We start from the raw sequence: 25001 nt of genomic DNA, 5'->3' as shown, positions 1-25001 counted from the left end.
GCTTACAGTGGGCGCATGCGCAAAGTGGATTCCGTGGCAGTCTGCGGAAAGCGCATGCGCGCCGCGCCCCCGTCTCCCGCGTGGGTGTCTCGGTGGGGTGGGTAGGGGACCGCGGGGGAGGGGAGCTGAATGGAAACCGGAAGCGGAAGCGCTGCGCGCAAGTAAACCGCTTTTCCCTTCAGTCAGGCGGACTCTGCCGTGCTTCCCTCTGTCCGCGTGCCCGGCCTCGCTCCGTGGCGCCGAGCCCCAACCGCGCTAACTGCCGCCGGCCCGCCGCCCCGCCCAACCGCCCGCCCGCCCGCCGGCAGGCAGGCAGGCAGGCAGGCAGGCAGGCAGCGAACGAGCGAGCGAGCGAGCGAGCGGCCGCCTGCCGGGGGAGGGGCTCCTGCCCTCCGCGCCGCCGCCCTCGCTCCGTGGAGGTGCTGCCGGCCCCTCGCCGCCTCGCCCGCCCGCGTCTCTGCCAGGCGGCCGCGATGTCTGACAAGGAATTCATGTGGGCCCTCAAAAATGGAGACTTGGATGAGGTGAAGGACTATGTGGCCAAGGTAGGAGGAGGAGGCGGCGGCGAGGGCCTGGGGTGGGCGAGGTGGCGCTGTGGGATGAGGAGGGAGGAATGTGCACGGAGCCCTCCTCAGGGCCCTCCGTTCAGGCGTCGGGCGGATGGGGCTGGGGAGGTGGGGTGGCCGCAACCGCGACCTGCCTGGGGACAGACTCTGAGTGAACTTTCTGGGGTGGTGAAGGTCCAGGCGGTAGGGCGCGCTTCCCCTCCCCCTCCTGGCGGCCCTCTCGGTTCCTGGGCTTCCTCCTTTTCTCACCCGCCGCCCTGCTCCCCTCCTGCCCCCCAGTCGACCCTCGTGCATGCTGGTGAAGTTATTATATGTCAGTACGTGAAACTTTCTGGATTGACAGCTAATATCCTAGTCCTGCCTCGCTGATCTTATGTGTATATGCATATGTGTGGCCTCGGTTTGGTTATCCTTCCTCTCAGTGCCTCAGGGCTCATCCTTAATAGGGTGTTGCTAAGCTACCGGGTGTTTTGAGGCTTAATTCATTAACTTTCTGTGAAGTGTTTTGACATCTAGTTAGGGCGAGTGCTACAGGAACAGTAGACACCTGTGTAACGGGTGAAAAGTCTTCAGGTACACTGTAGTATTTGGAGGCTGGATTCTGTCCTCATTTGCCTTCAGTTGTCAATGAGGTTTGTGGGAAAAGTGCGTGTACATAAGGGCAAGATTTTGCTTCCGTGAATCCTTAGTGTTCAGGAATACTGTCTAGAAACTGTTATGTCAGAGCAGAGGTTTACATGTAATTTAGCTATAATTACTTACATGTCTGAACAAGTTAATGATTGTCTTTGGGAGCTTGACACATGCTGATATATCTTGCTGTGATGACTTAAGTTCTTCCTACTCCAGTTGTCAACTTTGGCTGAAAGTTACCCAAACTTGTAGCACTTTTGGCAAAAAGAAATGTGTGCAAGTACTTCCAGCTGCTTTAGTACAAAGTCCAGCAGCTTAGCTTGAATAGTGTTCTCTGACAGTTTCGGCTAAGCTACTGGACTTTGCATCAAAGTGGCTGTGCACTCACATGCTCTGATCTGTCTGTAAAGTGCTCGAGGTAGTAACTGGGAATAATATAATTATCCCACTTCAGCTGTTTGTTAAGGGTTGTGTGCATATGTCTATGTAATAAAGTTGGATACTACATTGATGTGTATTATTTCTTCTCAGTTTTGGGAGCATCCAGAGTGTTTCAGCAGCAGATTTGGATTCTTGCTGCAGCTTTTACAAGAATTCCGTATATATCTAGAAAACTCACTGCATACTAGTGATTAATGGATCCTTGTGTATCTATTGCTGAGGCAAAAACTTTGGCAGTAATCATCTTGAGTCAGTTTATATCTACAAGATCACTGCGGTACTAATTACAAAGCTTTTTTTATATTCCCATTCTTCCTGAGTGGCACTGCAACCTCATATAGCAAATGGATTTATGTGATCACTCTTCATCCGCTTCAGCACAAAGTCAGATACTTAGTTCCATCTGCTACTGAAAGAGGCTTGAGCCAGCCTGGATGATGCTATAGTAAAGAGGCTGAAGGGCATCATCTAACTGCACTAATGAGGTAGAAATCCTTAAAATAGAGATACTGTCTGTGGTTAGATGATTACAATAAAAGAAGCCTACAATCCTTGAACAATCTTACATTTTAGAACTGCTTCTAATGTAGAAGGTGAGTAAACTATGGGAATTTTCTGCTTGTTTGTGACCTACTCTTGTTCATTCTTTTCCCCCACTTGCAAATATGCTTTCTATCATCAGCTGTTAAGCATCCTACTTGCCAGTAACACAAGAAGTCTAATGTTTTCTTTTCAGTCCATTATTTTTTCTTGACAGATTGTGGGCTAGTGAACTCTTAGCCTGGTTTCCTGTGGAAACAAAGCTTATATGAGCAAGTTTTGACTGACCCTCTTCCTTCCTAATGGGTTGTTAATTTTTGGCTAATTTTTGATAAGTTTTACAGGGGTACAGGTAGGTACTGGTGGATTTTGTGAAACTAAATGAAGTAGAGGGAGGTACCTTCAGGGAAGAAAAGAGTACAAGAACACGCTTATGTTTTACTGCACAACAGGAAATGTGCATTGAGGAGGGGCGAGAGAACTCTATAAATCCTCTGACTGTAGGAGAAGCCTCAGTTGGAACTTCACATTCTTGGTTCCTAAATTAATGAAATATATGAGGGCAAATCATGCTTTGATAGTTACAGTTCTCAGAAAAGTATCTTTTCTGTGCTGCATGCTCTCTTTTCACTGTCTTCCTTATCAGTTATATGGCTTCTGCTCCCTGCTGCTTTCCTGTTCTAAGTATGATTTAATGTTCAGGAATTTTACTTATATAAACTTTGCAGTAGTAGAAATTTCCTCTCCCTGTAATGTGGGAGGCAGTCTACATCTTCATAAAATTCTTTCTTGTCTGCCTGAAACTTTTGATTTCCAACTTCTCATTTGTTTTGTTTCTTGTTCTAGTCTTGTTTCCTCATTAGTTGATTGGAAACAATACAGCTTTTAACTATAATCTTGCAGTTTTGCTGCGAATTACAACATAAAGGATTTGACCTCTGATTTTGTTGCATATCTGAATGGCAGGGCTTGAAATGCTAACTAGATGACCCTAGGCACTTTAAAAATAATAATATAAATGGATGTCATCAGTGAGGCTATAAGAGTTGAACTCTGATAATCAGTCATAGCTTTTCTTCACTTGTGTGTAGTAAGCTGTGGAGGCTCTGTCTTTGGAGTCATTAGTATCTCTCTTTTTCATCTCAGATTTGGTTAGTAGGTACCAAGAGGAAGGTAGCTTAATGGATCTCAGACTTTGATTCAAACAGCAGGTGAAACTTAAAGTATAATGAGAAAACCTTTATTTTCAATGACATTGTTTATCCTCTTTAAGTAGAGAAAGTTTATGCCACTTCAATGGTTCTTGGACAAAGAAAGGATAGAGAGGCAGAAGGAAGAGTCTCCATTTGCATTTTATGTATTTCTATGTAAAGAGATCTTGCATTCTCCTAAAGATACTTTCTTCAGAAAGAATCTTTCGGAGAAAGAGTAGTTCTGAGGGGTGGCAATGAAACAAATGCCAAATGATACTGCTTTGTTGCTTAGCAAGAGATCTTAGTGCTGCCAGTCTGTCCATTTAGAAGACATTGTTGGCTTCTACTTGATAAAAATGTGAAAGATTATTTGTATAGTTTGAATAGTCCTGTAAGACGACTTTCTTTTTTGTAAGAAACATCTTATTAGTCTCTATGTTTCTCGACTTGCAATCGTGTCAACTTTTTCTCTATGGTAAATGTTAATTTCTACTGAAGTACTGTAGTTAGTGTGTTATGCTAGCAGTTAAGTGTGGTGTCATCTATTTTTATGATGACTAGATTAAAAAGTAGTTTTTACTGTTTGCTTTCTTTGATGTCTTCCTTTTGAATATAGCCAGCATATGTTGGCTTCAGAGGTGTCGTTGCGGGAATTGAAGGGATTGAAGGAATTCTGCACTCTTCCCACATACATCCACTCAAATTTTTTAAATTCCCCAAGAAAGCAGAAGCTTTCATGGGAACAGATGAATCAAATGTGCAGTTACATGGGTGAGGAGGACCTACGCAGATTAGAGAAATTTGCTTCCCTCAAGGGAGGGAACAGGGGGTTAAAAAGTACTAGTTAGAAGAAGAGGAGGGTGTATTAAGCCTGCAGAACTTCTTAACGTGAATGGTGTTTTACTCTTTTTCCTTTTCTTTATCCTCCTTCCCCAGTGGAATGAGATAAGCTGTACAATTGCATAAAAAGGCCTCTCTATCAACATGTACATGTAATGTTTCCAATCAGCAGTAGATTTCTCAGGCTAAGTGTAATTCCTGTTCAGTCACTAGGCACAAAGTTTTTGGCAACATAAACTTGGATTTGTAAGAAAGAGGTTTACAATAAATGTTTGTTCTAAAGTAATTTCATCTCCTGTAGGTTAACTGAGAATTCCTCACTTCATGAGCCATTGTAATCCCCTACATCATTGCTTCCTAAACATACCACTGTTTACAGTTATATTTGGTAAATTAACTAACCTAATATTATAAGAAGATAGGACAGTCAACCAAACTGGAAGCACCAGATTTTTACTGCTGAGAGGACTGGAAGGTTGAAGTTGATGGTAGGCTGTGAAATGAATGTTTCTTAGAAAGTATGTGTATGCTATACTTGCCTAGTAGGCATTTCTGGTGTGGAGTCTTGTTTTTTAAATAACAAACCAAACAAAACCAAATCCCTAGAGGACCTTCAATAACTCAGCTAGAAAACAGCAACTACGTATGCATCCTTCAAAAAATTGTGATACTACAAACAGTCTTGCAGTTCTTTGGGATATAATGATGTTTGAATACATGTCTTGAGAAATGCGGAAAACTTGACTACTGCAAAACTAACTGGAGAAACTAAAACAAAAACATTGTTTAGAAATACCTTTTTGAAATAGAGGTAGCAGTCAGGGGTATAGTTAAGGTCTAAGTGTTGTGAAAAAGAGAAGAGACTTAAGTATGTCTGTGAGAAGAATTATTAGAATGGAGAAATAAATAGCTTTTAACTTTTGAGAGGTTGTCCTGGTTTTGGCTGGGATAGGGTTAATTTTCTTCCTGGTAGCTGGTACAGTGCAGTGTCTTGGATCTAGTAGGAGAATGATGTTGATAGCAACAACTAAAAACATCAGTGTGTTAAGTAGTGTTTATACTAAGTCAAGGATTTTTCAGCTTCTCATGCCCAGCCAGCAAGAAGGCTGGAGGAGCACAGGAAGCTGGCAGGGGACACAGCCAGGACAGCTGACCCAAACTGACCAAAGGAATATTCCATACCATATGACATCATGCCCAGTATGTAAACCGAAGGGAGCTGGCTGGGAGGGGTGGATCGCTGCTCAGGAACTAACTAGGCATCGGTCAGTGAGTGGTGAGCAATTGCATTGTGCATCACTTGTTTTGTATATTCTAATTCTTTTAGTATTATTGTCATTATTATCATTATTATTATTATTTTCCTTCCTTTCTGTCCTATTAAACTGTCTTTATCTCAGCCCACGAGATCCGCCCCGCCCCCCCCCCCCCCATTCTCTCCCCTATCCCACTGGGTGGGGACAGTGAGCGAGTGGCTGCGTGGCGCTTAGTTGCTGGCTGGGGTTAAACCATGACAGGGGTAATGAGCATCCATTGAAATGACTTCTACTTAAGGAACAACCTGAATGAAAAGGAACACTTAAATGGTCCTTATATATGGATGGATTACTTGAGTTACAGATTAACCATACCATGGATACATTGAAATTCACGTTGTCTCACTATGTTGAATGCTGAAGTGCACTTCATTACTATGGCTACATTGATTGGATTGCCTCTGGTTCTGAAAGTTTTCTTGCTCTTAAGTGGCAGGGAGCCTGAAAGCCTGGCTGGATTAGAGTGCAGTGTAAGTATACCTCAGTAGTTTGTCCAGGAGCATATCAGGACTAGCACTGACCTGGGAGCTGCTGGTCTGAGTTTATCCTCTGTGGAGCCTCTTAGGATACTCTGTATTGTAACTCCTCAGTGTTATGCCAATACTTGTGCTATGTGGGTTTTTCTTTATCTGGAGTATTCTAGGCCTTCTGTTATTTTCCTCTTGATTACTGTTGAGTGTGCTGGAGTGTGATTGCTAAAGATATAGTTTTGTTTTACTGCTTAGTTCTACTTAAACTTGGTGTTCAATTTACATTTTGTAAATTTGAACATGATGACCTAAACCTTTCTTTTACGAAACAAGACAGTTGCTTGCTACTGTCACCTGCTTTTAGTAGGCTCCATATTCATGGTAGAGTTACTCTTAACTAAAATGCCATGAATGTACTAGAAAAACTTTCAGAAGAACGCATCATGGCAGCTACTTTTTAGTAGTGGGTACAATAAGATGTATGAGGTTGATGAAAAATACCTTTTCAGGATGGCTAATTAATTTCCCCCATCTGATCTGAAAGCATTTGAGGACAAGTGGCAAAGAATTGCTCACAAATACTAATAGTTTGTGTGTGGGTTAAGTAGTTTATGTGTACAGCATGGAGTAACAAACTCACCTGTAAAGCTGGCATTGTGGTGGAATGTTTGAGTCGTTGACTGACTGAACATCCCAGAATTCTCAAATCTGTCCTTTTTGTGAAGGTACAGATGTAACTGATTCTGAAGCCATTTTCATCTGAAACATAAATGGAGTTCATGGTAAGACTGATCATGAATCTGGAACTGCTAAATGTAGTAGTATCTTTCTGAGATGTTGATGTCAGGCCTGTGATCGTTTTGTTCATTCAGTTGGCTACTGTGCTCTGAAACTCTTGGTGGCTTTAAGAGATTGCCTAAGTATGTGACTCATGTTTGACTTTTTTATGCTTAAATAAAAAATTAAGTACTTCCTTATTTGTTTCTGTTTGGGCTGTTCTTGTCCTGTGTCTAATTGGTGTTTGCTGCAAAAAGTAGAGAGAGTGATCAAAATCAGATTTTAATAAGACATTGAATTTAAATTTTTGTTGCTGAAAGTTTTATTAATGTATTCCATTCCCTAAATTGAAAGCATATTTTATCTCTGCTGTGAATATATCCTGTTTTGTCTGAGTTTGTGGTCTTTAGCATATGCATTACTAAGTATGACAGTACAAAGTTAGGAACAGGTTATGAATAACAAGCAGAGAATTCAGTGGTGTGAGGAAAATATTTACTTCTAGTACTGCTCCTTTTCTTCTCACCCTCCCTTATTCTAACCTCAGTTTTCCTTCTTGTAGCAGTTTTATGTTTACTAAATCCTTGTTTTTCAAGCCTAGCTCTTGTCTTCCAATTCAGTTAGTTAATTTTGATTTCAACAGGAGGGCATATGGAAGATGAGCTAAGCTTTCGAAAAGTCCAAGAGAACAGTTCTGCAGTGGTTTGTATTCTGTCTCCATTTGGAATAATATGTGGAAAGTTGTGTTAGTTGTGAAGGTTATGCATTGAATTTTGACTTGGGTACTGTGGAATTGGTGAGTCATGCAGGCCATATAAGTAAAAATACTGAATGAATGGATCTTGCAGCAGTGTCAAAATGCATAAATAAGGAATCTCCTGGACAGGTCACAATAGACCAAACAAGTTCTATATGCTTATTCTGAAGGAGCATACGCTTAGCTGTTAGGATATCAGGACTTGAAGGTCAAATATTCTACCCAAGTTTAAGCAGAACATAGTGGACTGAGAAATGCAGGATTCTCAAGTCCAAAAATTTCTATGAGACTGAAAGGCACTTTAAAGGTATAGATGAAAGGTTGGAAGAGAAAATTTAGGAAAGATACAGAAAGCCAGGGGATATATAAGGTTGTATTGCTTAAGTCATTCATTTTTTTATATGCATCCCCAGCCAAGTGTTCTTAGCAGGTTTTTTATGGCTTTATGTTTATGCTTGTTTGAACTTCTGAATATGCGTCGAGACAAAAGTGTGAACAAAGTTACTTCTTTGTACCTAATTTGCACACTTCTGAAGTTGAAGGTTTGTATTAAGTTACTCTTAATTTTTCTTCCCCCCACCCCCCCAGCAAAAGCTCCACCTTGAATGTTGTATTTACTAGCCAATACAATTCTGTGGAAAGAGGCAGTTTTCATTTGTGTAGACAGATCTCCTGTTACTAGGACAGAAGCATTAGCTAGAATTAATAAGTGCCAACAACTGACCAGTCGGTTATATAATAATTGTTTTTCTTACAAGTTGCAGTTTCAGCAGTTTTGAACAATTAGATGTTTTTCTACTTTAGCTCATTATGAGGAGGGGTAGGTACAAATAAGCACAGCTCATATGAAAAGGAGTTTGAAATCTTTATTGGATGCTGGATATACTATTGGCTATTTTTACTGCAAATTGATGCTAAAGCTGATGTTGATTGCAACCACCAATGGCAAATTCTGCAATCACATGGCAGAGAGGGGAGGGAAACAATAGTTTCCTTTAAATGTTTAAGGGACTAGTATCTGTGTTGCTCTCTCACGCAGTGAAGCTCTGTAGCTCTCTGACTTGGAAGGCAATCAGTATTAGTAAGTCCTATTGAACAAGCTACAGTTCTTAATTCTCAGTTTGACTGGAATGTACTTGTGTGTGTTTTGGCTTTTTGGGTTTTGGTAATTTTTTTTTAAATAAAGGACAGCAAATAACTTGATGTTATCCTGAAAGCAGTTGAAATTCTGATGAGGGAGAGTAGGAAGGGAAAGAGAAATATGGTCTTGTAAACTCATAATGTGTACACACATGAATATGGCTTTGAAGTAGCTTGGGGGACTTGGGTTTTGGTGCTTTTAGCACTTTGTCCATTTTTACGGTATTTAGTCTTTTGTATGCAGTTTAATTCTGTAGTTCGGTACAGATACATAATATGCCAAGGGTTTTTGCATTTCTCCAAAGAAAGAATTTTTGTAACTTTCTTGCTGCAACAAGAATTAGAGTATGGTCTAGATTTTTGTCTTTGCTTATATACATTGCTGCCTTCCTCACTGGTTACGGGCTGAAAGGGAAATGATGAAATCATTTTACTTAGCCTTCAGCTACACTTTGAAAATCAAATAGAGTAATTGTATGCAATGGCTAATAAGCTGAACAGACCAAAACATCACTGGAAAGGTATTCTGGAGATTTGCCTGTCATACTTCCAGCCAAAGTTCAAAGAATATTCTAAGTGTATCTAATTATGGAGTCAGTTTATAAAACAGAATTGTGTGCTTAAAGTTTCTTATGAGCTAAGATCAAGTCTTGATAATTATTGTTGAATGACTGATACTTTCTTTCCCCAAACTCCAGTAATTTATGAACTTGCTTTTTAACACACTTGTGGCCTATAAATTAGTGATTAGCTTCAAGGAGGAAAGATGAGCTGGAAGGCCATTTGAGACAAAAGGTAGAGAGCTGTCCATAGAACAGTTACCATCAGCGTATCTCTTCTAAACTGATTTGTTAATGATGCTATGAATGCAAATACGCTAGGCAATAAATGTGTAAAAAGGAGTTTTATGTTTGTTCGAAAACATGTCCAGTACTTGATTCAGGTAATGCAATTGGGAGGAGGAGGTTTCAAGTCCTTATATAAAAAAGACAGGTCAGGAGAGTTTCTGTGAGGTGAGATCTGCATTTCTGTGTATGCCCTGTATAAAAAATTTTGCAGGATCCTTTGTATTCAAGTGAGGCATTTGGGAGAATCTTTATTTCTTGTATTGCTGACTTTTCAATAACTTCAATAATAGTATTAACTCTTCCTTGGCTGAAGGGATGGTTATTTAGCATGGTTTAAAAACTTGAATTTGGCCTGTCATAAAGCATTAATTATCTGTTACTTAAATTTATCTTGGAGATAGTAACTCAACAGTAAATACATTTAATTTCAAAGTATGTTCCTTTAGAGCATAACATGAAATACAGTCTTTAGTTCCGTTCTTGTGACAAGTTAGTAGACTGTATTTACTAAAGCATTTTCAACAGTAATTCCTGGTGAAAGCTGGAGAAAATAGCTTAACTTTTGTAGGTGGATTATTTAAATTATAAAAGTACAATATCAATATTGGTAAGTTTTAATGGAAGTATTACAGTGGAGCTGAATACTCCAAGTGTATATAACTGGTTTACAGAGCCATTCTGTGGATGTTAATGCGTATGGGTTCTTTAAGTATATACTGCCTAGAAAGCAGCATTTATTTTATGGATTTAAAAATAGCTTTTCTGATCAAGTTTTTTACTTCCATGTTTTGTTTTTGCATGATTCCAATCATCAACTGCTTCAGCATGACAACAAAAATCTGCGTTAAGGCACAAAACTTCTAGAACTCATACTGCTTTTGATATTTCATATCTTTTTATGCATTGCTGTGTGAAGAAAATGTAAACTCAATGTGCACAGGAAAAAAATGCCTGTTAATCTTATATGAAAACTTATTTAGAAGCTAAGCTTCATTGCTTTGGGTTTGACAGAACACTTGATCTTGCCTTGGACATATCCTTTGTTCAGATTCTAGAGAAGTCATGTTTATGATGCTACGCCCCAATTATAACGTTTAAATTCAGGGTTTTTTTTAAACTATAGCAGTAATTTTTGGAAGATATAATCATCTTCCTGTTTATCCTCTCATGATGGAGTACAACCTTAACTTTGAGAACTCATGTTTATTATTGGGGGGGATGTTTATTACTGTCAGTTTTTAGATCATGCATAGAAGTCAAAATATCAAGCTGGCATCTATCGAAACTGAAACCCAATAGTTGGCGCCTACTGTTCTAGAAGGAAAACAGTCGCTTCCTGTACATTCTTTGGACAATGTGTCCTGAGGATTTTAATACAGATGTTGATGCTGGGGCTCTTACAGTAACTGAAAATGCTTTAAATCAGAGCTAGCAACTGAGTGCAGATTAGATGGTAATGGCTTTTATTCTTTGCTCAGCTGGTTAACTTTTGGAGCAATGGTCTCATGATGGAAATAGCCTGAATCCTATCACTAAATTGCTTTATACTTTGAATTGCTTTATCCTTGAACTTAATGTTTTACTTTAATACAAACGTAGTGTCACCAAGGAAGTGAAGCATGGTACAGTGTATTTTTATCTGTCCAAACTTGCTTTCAGAATTCCATGACTAGATGATCTGAAATGTTAAGCTTGAGTTTGTGTGAAACTACATGAACAGGTGTTTTGTAGATTTTTCTGTTTTGATAGTGTCATCTGTTGTCAATCTGCTGAAGGTATAGTACAGAATTACTGAGACTTCATCTGATTTCTGGTTTAAGTATGGTTGATGTCTGCTGTTTAGCAATCATCTGGCGCCCATGTGGGCTGGAATATTTTCTGCTTAGTATACCCTTAGAGTGGGTATCATCCAAATTGGATCATCCAAATCGGATCAAAATGCAGCAGTGTTAAAACATGGAGTCTGGCCAATCACTTCTGGAGGAAAACGCCTTTTAGGCTGGCTCAGTGTTGCCTGTGAAAATGGACACTGTGCTGTGTTCAATGGATACAGTATTTAACACATCTCTTTAGAGTGAACATCAGTTTTATGTCAAGTTAAGGTATACAGTCAGTAGATCTGGCTGTGATTCCTTAAGAATTAGTGGTTAAATGGTTTTATTTTCAGTTGTGCCCCCTGTGTCATGTCTGATAGACGAGCTCTGGTACTATAACTAAAGCATTTTAACTTTAATTCCAAATTCTAACTATTCTTCTAAGCAGAGTTAGCTTAGAAAGTGTGTCTAATCATCAGCTGTTTCAGTTCATGATCTAGAATATTTAGCACACTAACATTCATCAATTAAACTAGTACTCTAGACAGAGAGTCTCTTGTTAGAAGTAATAATACCTTCGTCTGCAACAGCTTGTTCTGTCAGAACTAGTTGCTGCCATTACTCTGAGCTGTTGCCTAACTAAGAGGCGAGTGCTTTTGGACAAAACTTTTGAATAGGAATTCATAAGAGCTAAGAGAAGCTGCAAAACTGGTCCCTTCATTCCTGTTTCATCACTTGCTAATGCAAATAGTGAGTGGTTTCCACTATTTCTCACTCAAGTCTTAGTTAGATTAAGGATTTGGGTGGGGGGAGAACAACTGTTTTCAATAGTGCACATATTTGACACATCTCTGAAGCTGGGTTTGTAGCACAAGTTTCTAGAAGCTGTAGCTAGGAAACAGTAGGTTCATTACTGTTCTACAGAACAACTCGTGTGTCAGGTTTGTTTGTCTCTAAAAATGCTGATACAACAACTGAAGCACAGATGGCTCAGTAGTTCAGTTCATTTAGCAGTTGTTTCTGGAATCGTAGTCTTTTGACTGAGACAAAGGACTTCAGATTGCATTTGATTACGGTGGATAAGCTAGATACTTATTTACCACTAACAAATAAAATCTGAAAAGTATTCTTGTTAAGTACCTTTTTGTTGGCTTAAGCCAAAATAAGTGTAGGAGTGCTTATAAAAGCTATTCAGAGTACTTTAAATACCATATCAAGACAGGCAAAATCCAGCATCAGGTTCTTAATTAATTTTCTTAACTGGTGTAGACCAAGGATTGGTGTTATCATTAGCAGGTGAGGCTTCTATCAAAGTAGAGAATTGCAAAATAGATACCCATTTTAAACATACATGGACATCTACATCTATCTGCTCTGGTTGTAGAACTTGCTGCAAAATGCCAACTGAAGAGTCTCTCACTATCATCAGAACAGATACCTCTTTTTGATAAACTGGTGAGGGTCTTTTAGCAGGAAAGTTATGCTGGAATTCTTTGAGTAGCCTTTTTTTCAGCTTTTTAAATACTGAAGCTCAGATGGATGTGGCAAGCAAAACTAATAGCAAAGACTGGATATGGATCCAGAACAGCAATGAAAACTTGCTACTGATGTCTGCAGCCTCTTCCACAGAGATTTAACTTTCTGTACTCAAGAATTTCCCTTCTCAACATCTGTTAATTTGATTTTGCTTTTTGATCATCATCTACACGATTTCTTGTGGACATTTTTGCTATTTCTGTTTGTTTCAGTAAGATGTGAGAAGAGGAAGGTGTAAAGACAGCTTGTCCCAAATATTCCCCAAAGCATACAGAGTAGAAAGAAGACAGCTGGGAGAAAAATTCCTTGTTGCTCCAGGTTACGAAATTTAGAGGATGGGGAATAAAAAACCTGGCAGTGTCAAAAAGCCGTTATTAAATATCTCTTACTGTGAACACAAAGATAATCAGTAGAAAGGCTTAGCTAATGCAGTTGCTCTCAGCCGTTAAACAAAAAACAAAGAACTTCTAGATCTTCTGGAATTCTCTAAGTGGAAAGTAGTTATTCTGTACAATAAATCTAAGTCATTTGCTTCTGTTCAGTTGTCCACAGACAACTGTGGTGCACTCAGGCTGCAGTTGGAAAACTACTGGAATGGTCAGAATTTACTGAACCACTGAGCAACAGCAGCAGTAGTCTCTCTGTGGCAGGCTCAATGAGACAGGGTTACGTTAATTTATTTAGTGGAGTGACAGTAAGTAATTTTTGAAAATATAGAGGATTTAAATGAAAACTTGGATCCTGCACAAAATTTTTGCAGTTACCATGGGAAACTGCCTACTTGCAGTTACAATGAGCTGATTTCTCAGCTTTGGCAGGAACTTACTGCTGGTTTTTAACTGAAGAAATCTGCTTCAAAATCATAAACAATTCACAAGTTACAACACTTAATCTTTTTCCTTCCCTTTCTGCTCTTTGGACTTAACCCAGCCTTTGAGTTATTAGTTACTTCACTGTGTTCCACTCTTGCTCTTAGGTAGAATATTGACCAGGGGCAACAGGGTCATTTTTCCTGTGAGTTAGAAGATAGGGACAAGAAAACTTGAGACTCAATAATCTTGCTGAGCAGAATACATAGAAAACTTGCTTCTCCTTAGGCCTCCTGCATTGTTTGAGTAGGTTTTTTTCAACCCATCAGGTTGAATGGAAATGTGGAATTTATCTTTTTCATCTGCTCTGTCCATTTAGTTCTGCAATCCCTGAAGCATTGTATGTCAAGAGTGTTTTCCTCTTACAGGAAAAAAAATGTACATAAGTTTAAATAATATGCTGCACTGACTAGTGTTACAAGCTGGTAATTTGAATTGTTCTTGTTTCTAATTAATAAAAATGGACAGGAATGTGAAAATGGCATGTTAGTCTAGGGTTATGATGACATACCCAGAAGCTTACAAAAATGGTTTTCTTGTCTAAAGTACTAGACTAGTAGTTCAGTTATCTTCAGGTTTGTATTAAGACAGCTGATGTGAGAGTATGTCTACTGTAGCAATTTAAAACTGAGGCATTTTCAGTAATGGATGCAGTTATTTAACCTCTCTGCTCTACCCAGCAGAAACTGCTTCAGGCTAGTGCTCCATTTCAGTTACCATGACAAAATTTCTAGAGAATATTGTATAACGAGCTTGGAAGAAGAGATTAATTTATTGTCCCCGCTACTCGAAGGTGTTTTGAGTACTGTCAATTTTAACACTTGAAAAATAGAAGTAAGTTTTTTAGGAAAAGCCATTAGGCCTGAATTACTGAATTAATTTTAAGGGTGTTTCTATCAGTAATCTCCAAGCACCTGTGAAAGTGCTAGTATGGATTTTGGTTGGCTAAATCAGTTTATATCTTGACAGGAATGAAAACTGTGTCTTCAAAGTCAATGCTGCTTTTTAGCCCCTGAGACTGTTCTATAGGGGGGAAAAACTCAGTTGAACTACAACACCACTTAAACTGGAATGTTGTGGGATCGTTGAACTGAAGGCCTAAAGTGCAGACCAGGTGAATACTTTATATAGTGAGCTCTGTTGTTAAGAACTGATGTTCTATAATGCTGTCAGATTTCTTCAACATATTTTACAGAAATACATATATTGGAACAAAAGACACCTACAAATTCAACTTTAAGGTTAGCAGTACATGAATCAGCTCTTTGGCAGTCATAAGGTGAGAACTAGGATTACAGAATGGAATACATATGGAACCACTCCAGAGGCAGACTGAGGAGGATGAAAGCACTCTCCATCAGGTCATACCAGGAATCTGGGCGCTCTGCACATAAGCCCAAGGAATGTTTCAATAGTGAGAAAATTTCAATAGTAAGAAAACTGAGGTAGTAGCACTTGACTTTTCAGTGGTAAACCTCAGCTTAGTTTTTTGTGCTGGCAAAAGTGAAAAATGAGAGCTTTTTTGTTTTTGAACTCAGCGTTGAATTTTAGTTCTTCTCGATTCTTTAAAGAAAGTTAATTGAAAACCAGGGTATTTGAGGCTCCAGTTCTGTGCTTAAGGAACTGATGGGTGGAAGAAGAATTCAGGGGAGGCGAGCTATAAAATTCTGTTTCTATGAAGGAAGATCAGATTGCCTTTTTTTGGTGTTATTTGAATATAGGTAAGATGATACGGCAGCCTGTCTAAAATAAAGAAGGTTAAGATGCTTCAGGGGCCTTTCTTTGCATTCTGGGACTCGCTTATGAAAGCATGAGAAATATTGAGTTGAGAGAGTGCTTTTCAAGGCTATTACTTGGACATACAACTCGTGTCCCTGGTCACATATTTTGAGGAATCTGTAACCAATACACAGTTACACAGAAGATGAAAGCAAAATGGTCCACTGGAAGGAGTGCAGAAACATTGCATAAATGTGCAGGGGTGGAGGTATGATGGCTGAAGTTCAGTTGAAGTTGAAACTAGCAAGGAATCTCAAGGGCAGTAGAAGGGGCTAGTGCATTGATAATGAAAGGAAGGCAGAGGAAGAAAGAGGAGTGTTCCTGATGAATCTGAGAAAGCAAACATCACGCTCATATTCAAGAACAGTGAGAAGGAAGATCTGGGGATCTGTAGGTAGGTAAGCTTAGCCTCAGTCTCTGGGAAGGCTATGGAGCAAATCCTCCTCCTCCTAGAACCCATTTGACTGGGAACCCAGTGACCCACTCACTGTAAGGATATAGTGAGAGACCAAGTCGAAGTTTGTGGTATGTGGACTGGGTAAGTGGACTGTAAGGTTGGTGGAAAATCGGCTGAGCTATTGGACTCAAAGGGTTGTGATCAGCAACATCGCTTCTAAGTGGTGCCTGGTTACCAGTGGCATCTGTCAGGGGTTGGTATTGGTAGTATTGCTGAATATTTTTATTGGTGACCTAGACAATGGGATGTCTTTACCAGTCAGGACAATAGGATAGAAAGAAGTAAACCTGTACAAGCGGGGGACTAATTAGTGAGGTAGGAGCTTTTTAGAAAAGAACTTCAGGGTTCTGGTGGACATCAAGCTGCAGATGAGTCTGCAGTGTGCCCTTGCATTATTGAAGGCCAGCAGCATACTGGGCTGTATTAGCAAGAAAACAGCCAGCAGGTTGAAAGAAATTTTTCCCTTACCACTTCTGAGGCTGCTTATGAGTATTGTGTCCAGTTCTGAGCTTCTTAGTACAAGAAAGGCATTGACATGCTGGAACATGTTCAGAGTCAAGAGTTTAGGGGCCATCAGGGTTGCTGAGATACAAGGAGATGCTGTTAGAATTGTGGTGGTGGTTTGTTTTTCTGGTTGTTGTTTTTTTGTTGTTTTTTCTTTTTTGTCCCCCCGCCCCTGAAGAAGAGAAGATAAAGGAAAGATTTTATTGGTGTCTTTCTGTACCATGGGCAGGATATAGAGAAGTTTGCTTAGAGGTGCACAGTGAAAGTGTGAGAGGCAACAGTTCCAGTTGGAATGTGAGAAAATCCAGTTATGTATAAGAGAAAAATGTTTCACTGTGAGGATGATCAAGCCCTGGGAAGGGCTTGTGCCTAGAGAGTTTGTGGTATCCTCCATCCTCTGAGGTGTATGGAACTCAGCTGGGCAATATCCTGAGCAGTCTGATCTGATTGGACCTACTTTGAGCAGGTGTTGGACTAGATAACCTCCAGAGTTCCCTTTCAGCCTTAAATAGTCTGTGATTCCATGAGTCAGTAGACTTAGAAGCTTGTAGAATTAAACTGCCCATATATTTTTAGATTATTAGTCAGGTCTCAGGAAGCGTGGTATTTGAGTTTTCTCTCATTACCATCAGTGTTTATGACCCATGGATTAGTTATGTAAAACCATCATCTTACGTTTTTACTGTTACAGCAAACAGAATAAGGGCAGAAGTTTTTGTTTGACTGATAATATTCTTAAGCTCACAATTATTTTAGAAATTGTAGAATGATTGACTTTGAAGAATAAAAGTATGTAGAAAATAAGGTTTTTCTCAGTTGTTTCTGCTGTATTGTTTTTAAGGATTCTCAGTCAAGGTGTTTAGATCTGCAGTGCTAGAGAGGTAACTTTTGGATTATATGAGCCCCAGAGCTGACATGTGACAGCAGTAAACAGTTGAAAATTCTATGAATATACAGCTGAAACAAACACAGGTTAAGCAGTGAACTTTGGCTTAAATACTTAAAATACAACCATTTTGAGAATACAAGTAGAATGACAAAGATAGCTAAATGTATTTTTATCTTCAGAGTACTTATGTTGTTTGTTTTTGTTTCGAGTTTGTTGTTTTTTTTTTAAAGTCTTTCCAGAGGTGGATGAATGTGGAAAAAGTTATACTGGAGAATGATTGAAGGGCTGTGAGCTGACTCAAACTTTGAGAAAAGGAAGGAGAGTATTAGGGGAAGATTAATACACATCAGTTCCTCCATACCCCCCACGTCCCCATTGTGGAAGTGCAAGAATTGTCTGCTAAACCCTGTTTGAGTATATGGCTAAATTTTTTTCAAGGTGTGGTTTGTCCAAGCTTGCTCCTCCCTTCAGAAGACTAAGGAATACATTGCTCTTAAGTGATTTCAAAGCTCAGGTTATCTATGTTCCACTTAAAAACATAAAACTTACTCTTTCAGGCAATTAGTTAGGTGTAAAAACTAAAAAGGAGTTAGATTGGAAGGAAAGATTTCATTAAGTGGATACTAATATAGTTTCTATTATGGCAAAATATGTCTTCAGATTGTATCCAACAGCATAAATTACAGTTTACTTCTGCCAGTTTCATTTTACAAAGTTAAAATTAAATCGGGACACCTGAACATGGTATTTTCAATCAGAGAGGGATCTCTGGATTCAGAATATCACAATGTAAGAAAGATTTTACATTTCAGTTACAGCTCCATCATTGCTATTGGGTGTATCAAAGCTTACCTAGCTATCTACTAGGAATTTCTTTTTTTAAAAAGACATCTCATGAAGATGAACATAGAAAGCAGATGCTACACTGAATTTCATCTGTTTGTTTTCAAATGTTTCTTCTGGCATAAAATCCCAGGAGGATTTTTTTTTTTGTTACACCATGCACTTTAAAGTGAAGAATATTGCTGACATTGCATAAAGGAATATTACACGTGTGATCCTTCTGATATAAAGGCCATGCACTGTAATGTGACAAAGAAACAAAAAGGTACAATACCTAACTTTTACTTTTCTTTCATCCGCGCATATTTGCCTGTTGTTCCTACACCTGAGAAATATAAACGCTCAAAACCTGAGACGTTCCTGCTTTCCGGGAGTTGAATTCTTAACATCTTTTGCTATAGATCTGTACAGTGAGATTGGTTGGAAATACTGCTGATGAACTATCTCACTTAATGTCTTATTTGGATTTTTAAAAACAAATACAATCAGTGTGAATAAAGGCCTGCAGGGAAGATAGTAAAATATGAAGTGTTCAGAAGTAGTATTCTCAATATGCAGTAAGATATTTCAAATATCCATAGGACTTAAACTTTATAGAAAGAGGATTTTTCACTGTTCCTCCTTCCCACTCAGACAACAACAATAAAGTTATTGCTATATTTAAAATGTCAGACTTATCTAATACTCTGTAAGAATGGCCATCCTTTGTGTGCAAAGAGATGGAAGTAATGCAACAGACTGTGCAGTGAATTCTTCTTTTTCCAGAATAATGGAGACAGGAATTATCCAGTAGTGTAGCTCCTGTAGGATGCTTCCCTATGCTCTAAGGACATCTGACTGCATGGAAACTGATTTCCTTCATTAAAACTGGAATGAAAGGAGTGCATGAAATGGGGAGATGAAGTTATTTCTGCATGACAGGATAAGTACAGATGGGGATATGGAGTTGTTTCTAAATCTGAAAGAGCATTTTAATGCCACCAGTATTACAGATACTGCTCTACTAATACAGTTAACCTATGCAATAGGATTTAATGAGGTCACAATTTTCAGTTTCTGTTCTTGTGGTAAAACTGCAGTGTAAATCCCAGCTACTTATTTCTGGTGTGTTCAAGTGCCAAGTGGTGAATCAGATGAAGGAACAGATTAAGCTGGAAAGAAGAAAATGATCAAGTTAATTCTCAGACTGATTAGTTCCCTCATTGGATTCATTGTTCAGCCACTAATTCTGATGCAGGAGTTGAAAGGATCAAACTGTGGCTACGAATAGTGATACTGTAACTGCTACGCAGGAGAAAATCAGTGCTAAACTGATGGGTGAGCTGTGACATCAATAGCATGGCAGTAATGTTCTAGAGCAACACTTCTGGCAAACCACAGTGCCCAAGTGAATAGCTGGTTCAGATTTGGTTTCAGTTGGTGTGCCACTGCAAAGTAAGCCCGTGATTGAAGCACATGGAATATGCTGTAGGGATGCTAGAGTGACAGTAGATGAGTTTAGTTTAGCTCATTTGGCTTTGTGTTGATGCTTTTGAAACTGGCAGGAATTGGGAAAGGAGGGAGTTAGCAGGTAAAGCTAGACCAAGGGAGGCATGGAATGCATTCTGTGTAATAGAGCCTACAGAAAAGATGGGGGCTGTACAAGGACAGTGTCAGTTTGGTGTGGTTAAATAAGCTGCCTGGAAAATAATGAGCTTTAGAACTTGTAATTTATGACTAAACTTGTCATTCAACATTTTCAATGAGCTGATGCCATAATGTGCATTAGGGACAAAGTCAGTGAAGGCTGATTCATTCTTTTAACTAGGGCTGCAAAAGAATAAGGAATTAAATTTGGCAGAACTTATTCAAGGCAGCTGTTAAGGTGCAGATCCTTCCAGATTACTCTGGGATATCCAGCAGGTGTGACAGGAGGGCAGCTTGGCTGTGGGGGAACTCCTCTCTGAGCATGGAGGAGGGGGAGCATGAAAAGTGGAATTGGGGGTGGGTACCCAAGAATAATGTAGGCGCTTTCCGAGGGTGTGCAGGGATGGAACTAAAAAAGCCAAAGCTTGACTGGAGTTAAACTAAAAAAGGACATGAGATACAGCCAGGGTCTTTGTGTAGGTATATTGGCAAGAAAAGGTAAAGCAAAGGAAATGTGCGAGATAGAGGGTAGTGAAAGAATTAAGTTCAAGAGTAACTAATTTTGACAGTACTCACTTAAGAAATTAGTTAGAACAGATGCTTTTATGAATTGAATTGCTCCATTACAGAAGGTGGGTGATAGTTGCATTCAGAGGATGTTATAATGAACGCTACTATTAGTTATTTAAAAAGCAGAGTCTTGAAAGTATTTAGAACTGGGCTTCAAGTTCTTATTTTCCGGTCTTCCTGTGAAAAGTTGATAGCCAGCTTTCAACTGAAGCTGATACTTTAAGTCCTTCTAATTGAATATTCTGCTGTTATCCATGTGTGTGAATTTTCTATGTAGGACATAAGATCAATGTGTTATAAAAATCTCCTTTCATGCTGTCTTGTTTAGTAATTGGAGATTCACAGAGAGGCTTTTCCTTACCTGTAATCAGATTTTAATAGAGGGGATTAAAGCAGATACCTGCTAACTGCTGGTTCTAATGTTTCATGTGTTGAACTGTTTTTTAATGTTATTGCATAGCTAGTGCCCTGGGTCTTTGATCTGCAAAGAAAAACATTACTGATATGGTTAATGCCAGACTTAGCCTTAAATATCTGACTAAGTAAACTCAAAGTATTCTGGCAGGTCATTAGAGGTGATCATGTCTTTCCTTTTGCAAGGGCAAATTCTTTTCTGAGGCTTTGCACAAACATTTGCACAATTGTTAGTGAATTTGTAGGTCTACTCTAGAAAGTGAAAATAAATATCTTCTTTCAGGAGAGGTGTGGCTTTTGACTGAAGGTATATTTTATTTTGAAGTTGATATGATTCTTTGATTCTGGCTTAATTGTGTCTCCTTCAAAGTACCCTTATAACTGTTAACCTTGTTGCTGCTCTGTTGGACTCTAGAAGATGGCAAAAGTCCAATAAAACTTCCTGGGAGAATTGTTCTGTCACTTTTTGTCTAATATACATAAGATTCTGTTCCTGCGGGCATAAAGGAAAAATCGTGCTCTTTGGCAGTTCATGTGGGTTCTGACCGTATGCCTGTGCAGAGTATGGTCTTTTTTAAAAAAACCTTTAGCAGCCATTTAGTACAGTCTTAGTTTCGGCCTACCAAAATGTTGGTTACTTTGCTGTCCTGGAGGTCAGTATTGAGAATTGTCACCTGATAAGATTGTTGATACCCACGTTCATAACATTCAGTATGTCATCTTTGGCCAACATTATTCAAAACCACAGTGATTTCAGAAAACTTTAAATAGAGATAACTCCTTTTCCTTGAATCGTTACTTCCTGTGCTGTTTCCTGCCTCAGCCTGTTACAGGGCTTGAGAGACTACTTTGTCTCATTCTGTTGACATAATTAGCCACACCTTCACCAGAGCTGCCTTATTTATTTATGAGAGGGGACTCAAATCTTGACTTTATACTTAGATTTTCTTTTATTGTATGAAGATGTGAATCGGCGTTTGGAGCTTGTTGCTATAGCTACAATATATAATTTCTTTGCTAATGTGAATCCTTGAATTCTCAAGTGTATAGCCTATCGCTTTTTAGATGTCGCCATATAGAGAAGATGCGTTTCGTATACAAAATGTGTCTGTCATGGCTGGCCAGTCTGTCAAAACTGAGAACCCAACTGCCCACATAAGTCAACATCTCTCCCTGGCTTAGCTGAACAGAATACTTCAAGTGGAAGAGCGAGAGAATCCAACTTGGAGTGCTCATCCAGTGAAGACAAAAATCAACACCCACAGGACTGTACATCCTAAGCTTAAAGGAGAACAGCAGCTTGCTTAGATATAATCTTTGACAACCTTATCTAGGATGCTAGATGTGTTTCACATCACTGTCTAGCCAAGTAAAAGGTTTATTGTTGCAGCTGTGGTAACTACTGTCTTTGGCACCAGTGTACTACCAATTTGGATCATGAGGGTTCAAGCAGTTTTCTGACTTTCCCATTTTATAGGTGACTTTATATGAAACTTGTAGCTTGGAGACTTATTTAGGCACATAAATGGCAGCTGGTGTAGATAAAGATTGAAACTTTTAATAGAATTTCAATTAAAGATATAAAGTCAATATTTTCATGTCTAAAGGCACTTTCTCGTTGCAAAAGCAGAACTATAAGGATGATATTGTGAGTTTTATAACAATTGGTCTTTAATGTGAGTAATTTATGTGTAGGGGTAAGGTTCAGGGTTTTTCTAGTTGACCTATAAAATTTCCACTGAAACTGTTTAGTCTTCCAGCATGAAACTCCCTCTGAAAAAGAATGCATTTATTGTTTCCATGGATACCAATAGAGCTCTAGACCAGTGGTCTCTAAACCTTTTTGATCATGTACCCCATCAGTAAAAAAAAAAATAATTGAGCATGCACCACCAATAGCTGTATATCTATTTATAAATTATATACATGTGCTACTGTACTATGTATTATGTACATTATAAAACATACCCAAAAAATGGAAATTAAAGATGAAATAAACACTATTTTTACACTTTATTAACAGTGCAAAAAATATTTTTCTTCTCACACCCCAGTGGATTGTCTTGCACACCTCTCCGGGTTTTTGCACCCTACTCTGGAGACCACTGCTCTTCCTATGGGGAGATGTCCCAGGCAATATAAATAGGAGATCTAAAGGCCAGAGAGAAATGTCTATGAAGAGTCCCACAAGTTTTCTGACATACGTCTGTTGGAGACTGCATTTAAAGCAAGTGCTTCTGCCAGGATTTGATTGCTGTGTATGAAATGGATTGATTTGTCTTCCATTCCTGCTTATAGATGTCTTGAACTGGGAATAGGAAAGGCCAAATGAAGTTTTATAACATTCAGTGGTCTGTTTTACAGTGGCTTTTCACACCCATGAAACAACTGGATATTTAACTGCAGAATCTAGGAGTACTTTCTTTTTTTAATTTTTGTAACTTACAGGATATCTTGGTTCTGTTAATTCGGACTAAAACATTCTGATGTTTGACTTTGCTGATACATTTTCTCGGTGCTAGTATGCAAATCCACGTAATGTGTGTTTGGGACATCTTTGTTTGCAGACTTTTTGCTAGGTATTCCTCTATAAACAAGTTTTCATCATCTTTAAGGGAAACTTAGAAAACTCAGTGTTCGGGTGTTGTTTTTTCCTTCCAAAAGTTCATTGTCCAGCAGGAATTTATTCCACAACCAGCTTAGGAGAGAACAGAGGGATCTGTGGTATATTCTTTAAAAAGAAAAAAAAAAAAACAATCTTATAGTGTAAGCCAATGAGCCAAATAATATTTATAAGCTTAAGGAAGGAGGAGCTTTACTGGACTGTCCTAATCTTAAGACACGATGATTCTAAATTTCTTTTTGAATGCGAACTTTGTAGCTTTACTGTGTGCTGTCCCAGGAGTTAGCTTGCTTGTCCTTCTCCCTTACCCTCATACTTACCATATCTTAGCATGTGTCAGACATTACAGGGGTTTTTAGAGCCTGTTTTGGGGTAGTGATTGCATGGCTTTTACATGGTTGGCTTCCTAAACTTATGCATCCCAATCCTTAATGTATCTGCAAACATCATATGTTATTTAAATGCCAGCTGTTTTAAAATTGATGGGAAGTGGCAAGGTGCAAATAAGAACATGGGTAGAGCTTAACTTTCTAGATAAGCTAAGTATATGCTGCTTCCTTGTGTGCTTTTCAGATCAATGTGGCTGTTTGTGCTGTTAGTGTACTGTGATCTGGATGATATTTCTTTATTGGAACACAGTTGTTAACATGTCCCCACCTACGTTTTGTACTGAAATTCAGCAAAAGAGAAGTTACATCACAAGGCTATCTGCAACAACTTTCCTGGTAAACAAAGAGTTAGACCTTCAGTTAGTCACATTGGAATTTTATGTTATAAACTATCGTACAGTGTTGATAGTCCACATAGCTAAAGCTGTGGTGGACTTTGTTTAGAAGTACAATTTGTTGCTGTTCTGAAAATCATAGATAAAAGTAAAACTATCTTTTTCCTGATGTCCAACATGCTTCAGAAGCCATAGCCACATTTCGGGTCAGTAACACCAGTTGCAGAGTTTTTTCCGTTGTGCTACTTGCTGCTACCTCATGCTACTTTGAAGCCAGAACCTTCAATAGTGTGAGAACCAGGTCCTGACCTCTGAGACCACAGAACATACAGTGTTTTAGTTAAACACCCGAAGTTAAACACTGTTGTGTTGCTTTGACTTTCAGCAGGGTATATTATGAGAAGAATTGAATATTCCATTGATAGGAGGGGAGAATTCTGAGGTCGTCGTGTTATTTGGCCAGTAGTATAAAACTCTAATACAGAACATCAAATGCAGAATAAGATTTCCTTCTGACAATCTTCTCTTCCATTCTTAGAAGGGAGGTAATGTCTGGAAGATATATGTCAAGCCCTCTATTCTGTGAACTTTCTAGAGATTTGGGGCAGGAGTGAGGGAACTGCAGGGGCTCTGTAGAGAGGTATGAATTGGTGCTGCAGCTGAAATTCTTTTGATTGTTTTTCTGTGGAGATGCAGGGCTTGAGGTATGATGCTAAACTTAGCCACTCCCTAAGATACTAATGTTACTTGCACATACAAACAAGAAGTCACCACATAGCTTGTCACTATTAGATTTCCAGTAACTTCTCGTCATTACTGAAGTGCAGCAAAT

At 39.0% G+C, this 25001-nt stretch overlaps 1 protein-coding gene across 1 annotated transcript in view; it reads left to right on the top strand.

Moving 5' to 3' along the window:
* Window positions 1-369: 369 nt before the first annotated feature.
* Window positions 370-25001, top strand: part of MTPN (myotrophin) — a 43382-nt gene continuing 18750 nt past the window's right edge. The window contains exon 1 of the mRNA XM_050906369.1: window positions 370-545. Coding sequence (XP_050762326.1) covers window positions 474-545 — 72 coding nt within the window. The 5' untranslated portion in view covers window positions 370-473. The remainder of the gene's footprint in view (window positions 546-25001) is intronic.

Source organism: Gymnogyps californianus, chromosome 1 (assembly GCF_018139145.2).
Source record: "Gymnogyps californianus isolate 813 chromosome 1, ASM1813914v2, whole genome shotgun sequence".
Taxonomy (NCBI): domain Eukaryota; kingdom Metazoa; phylum Chordata; class Aves; order Accipitriformes; family Cathartidae; genus Gymnogyps; species Gymnogyps californianus.
Note: the sequence above shows the minus strand (reverse complement) of the source record. Positions and strands in the feature narration are given on the sequence as shown.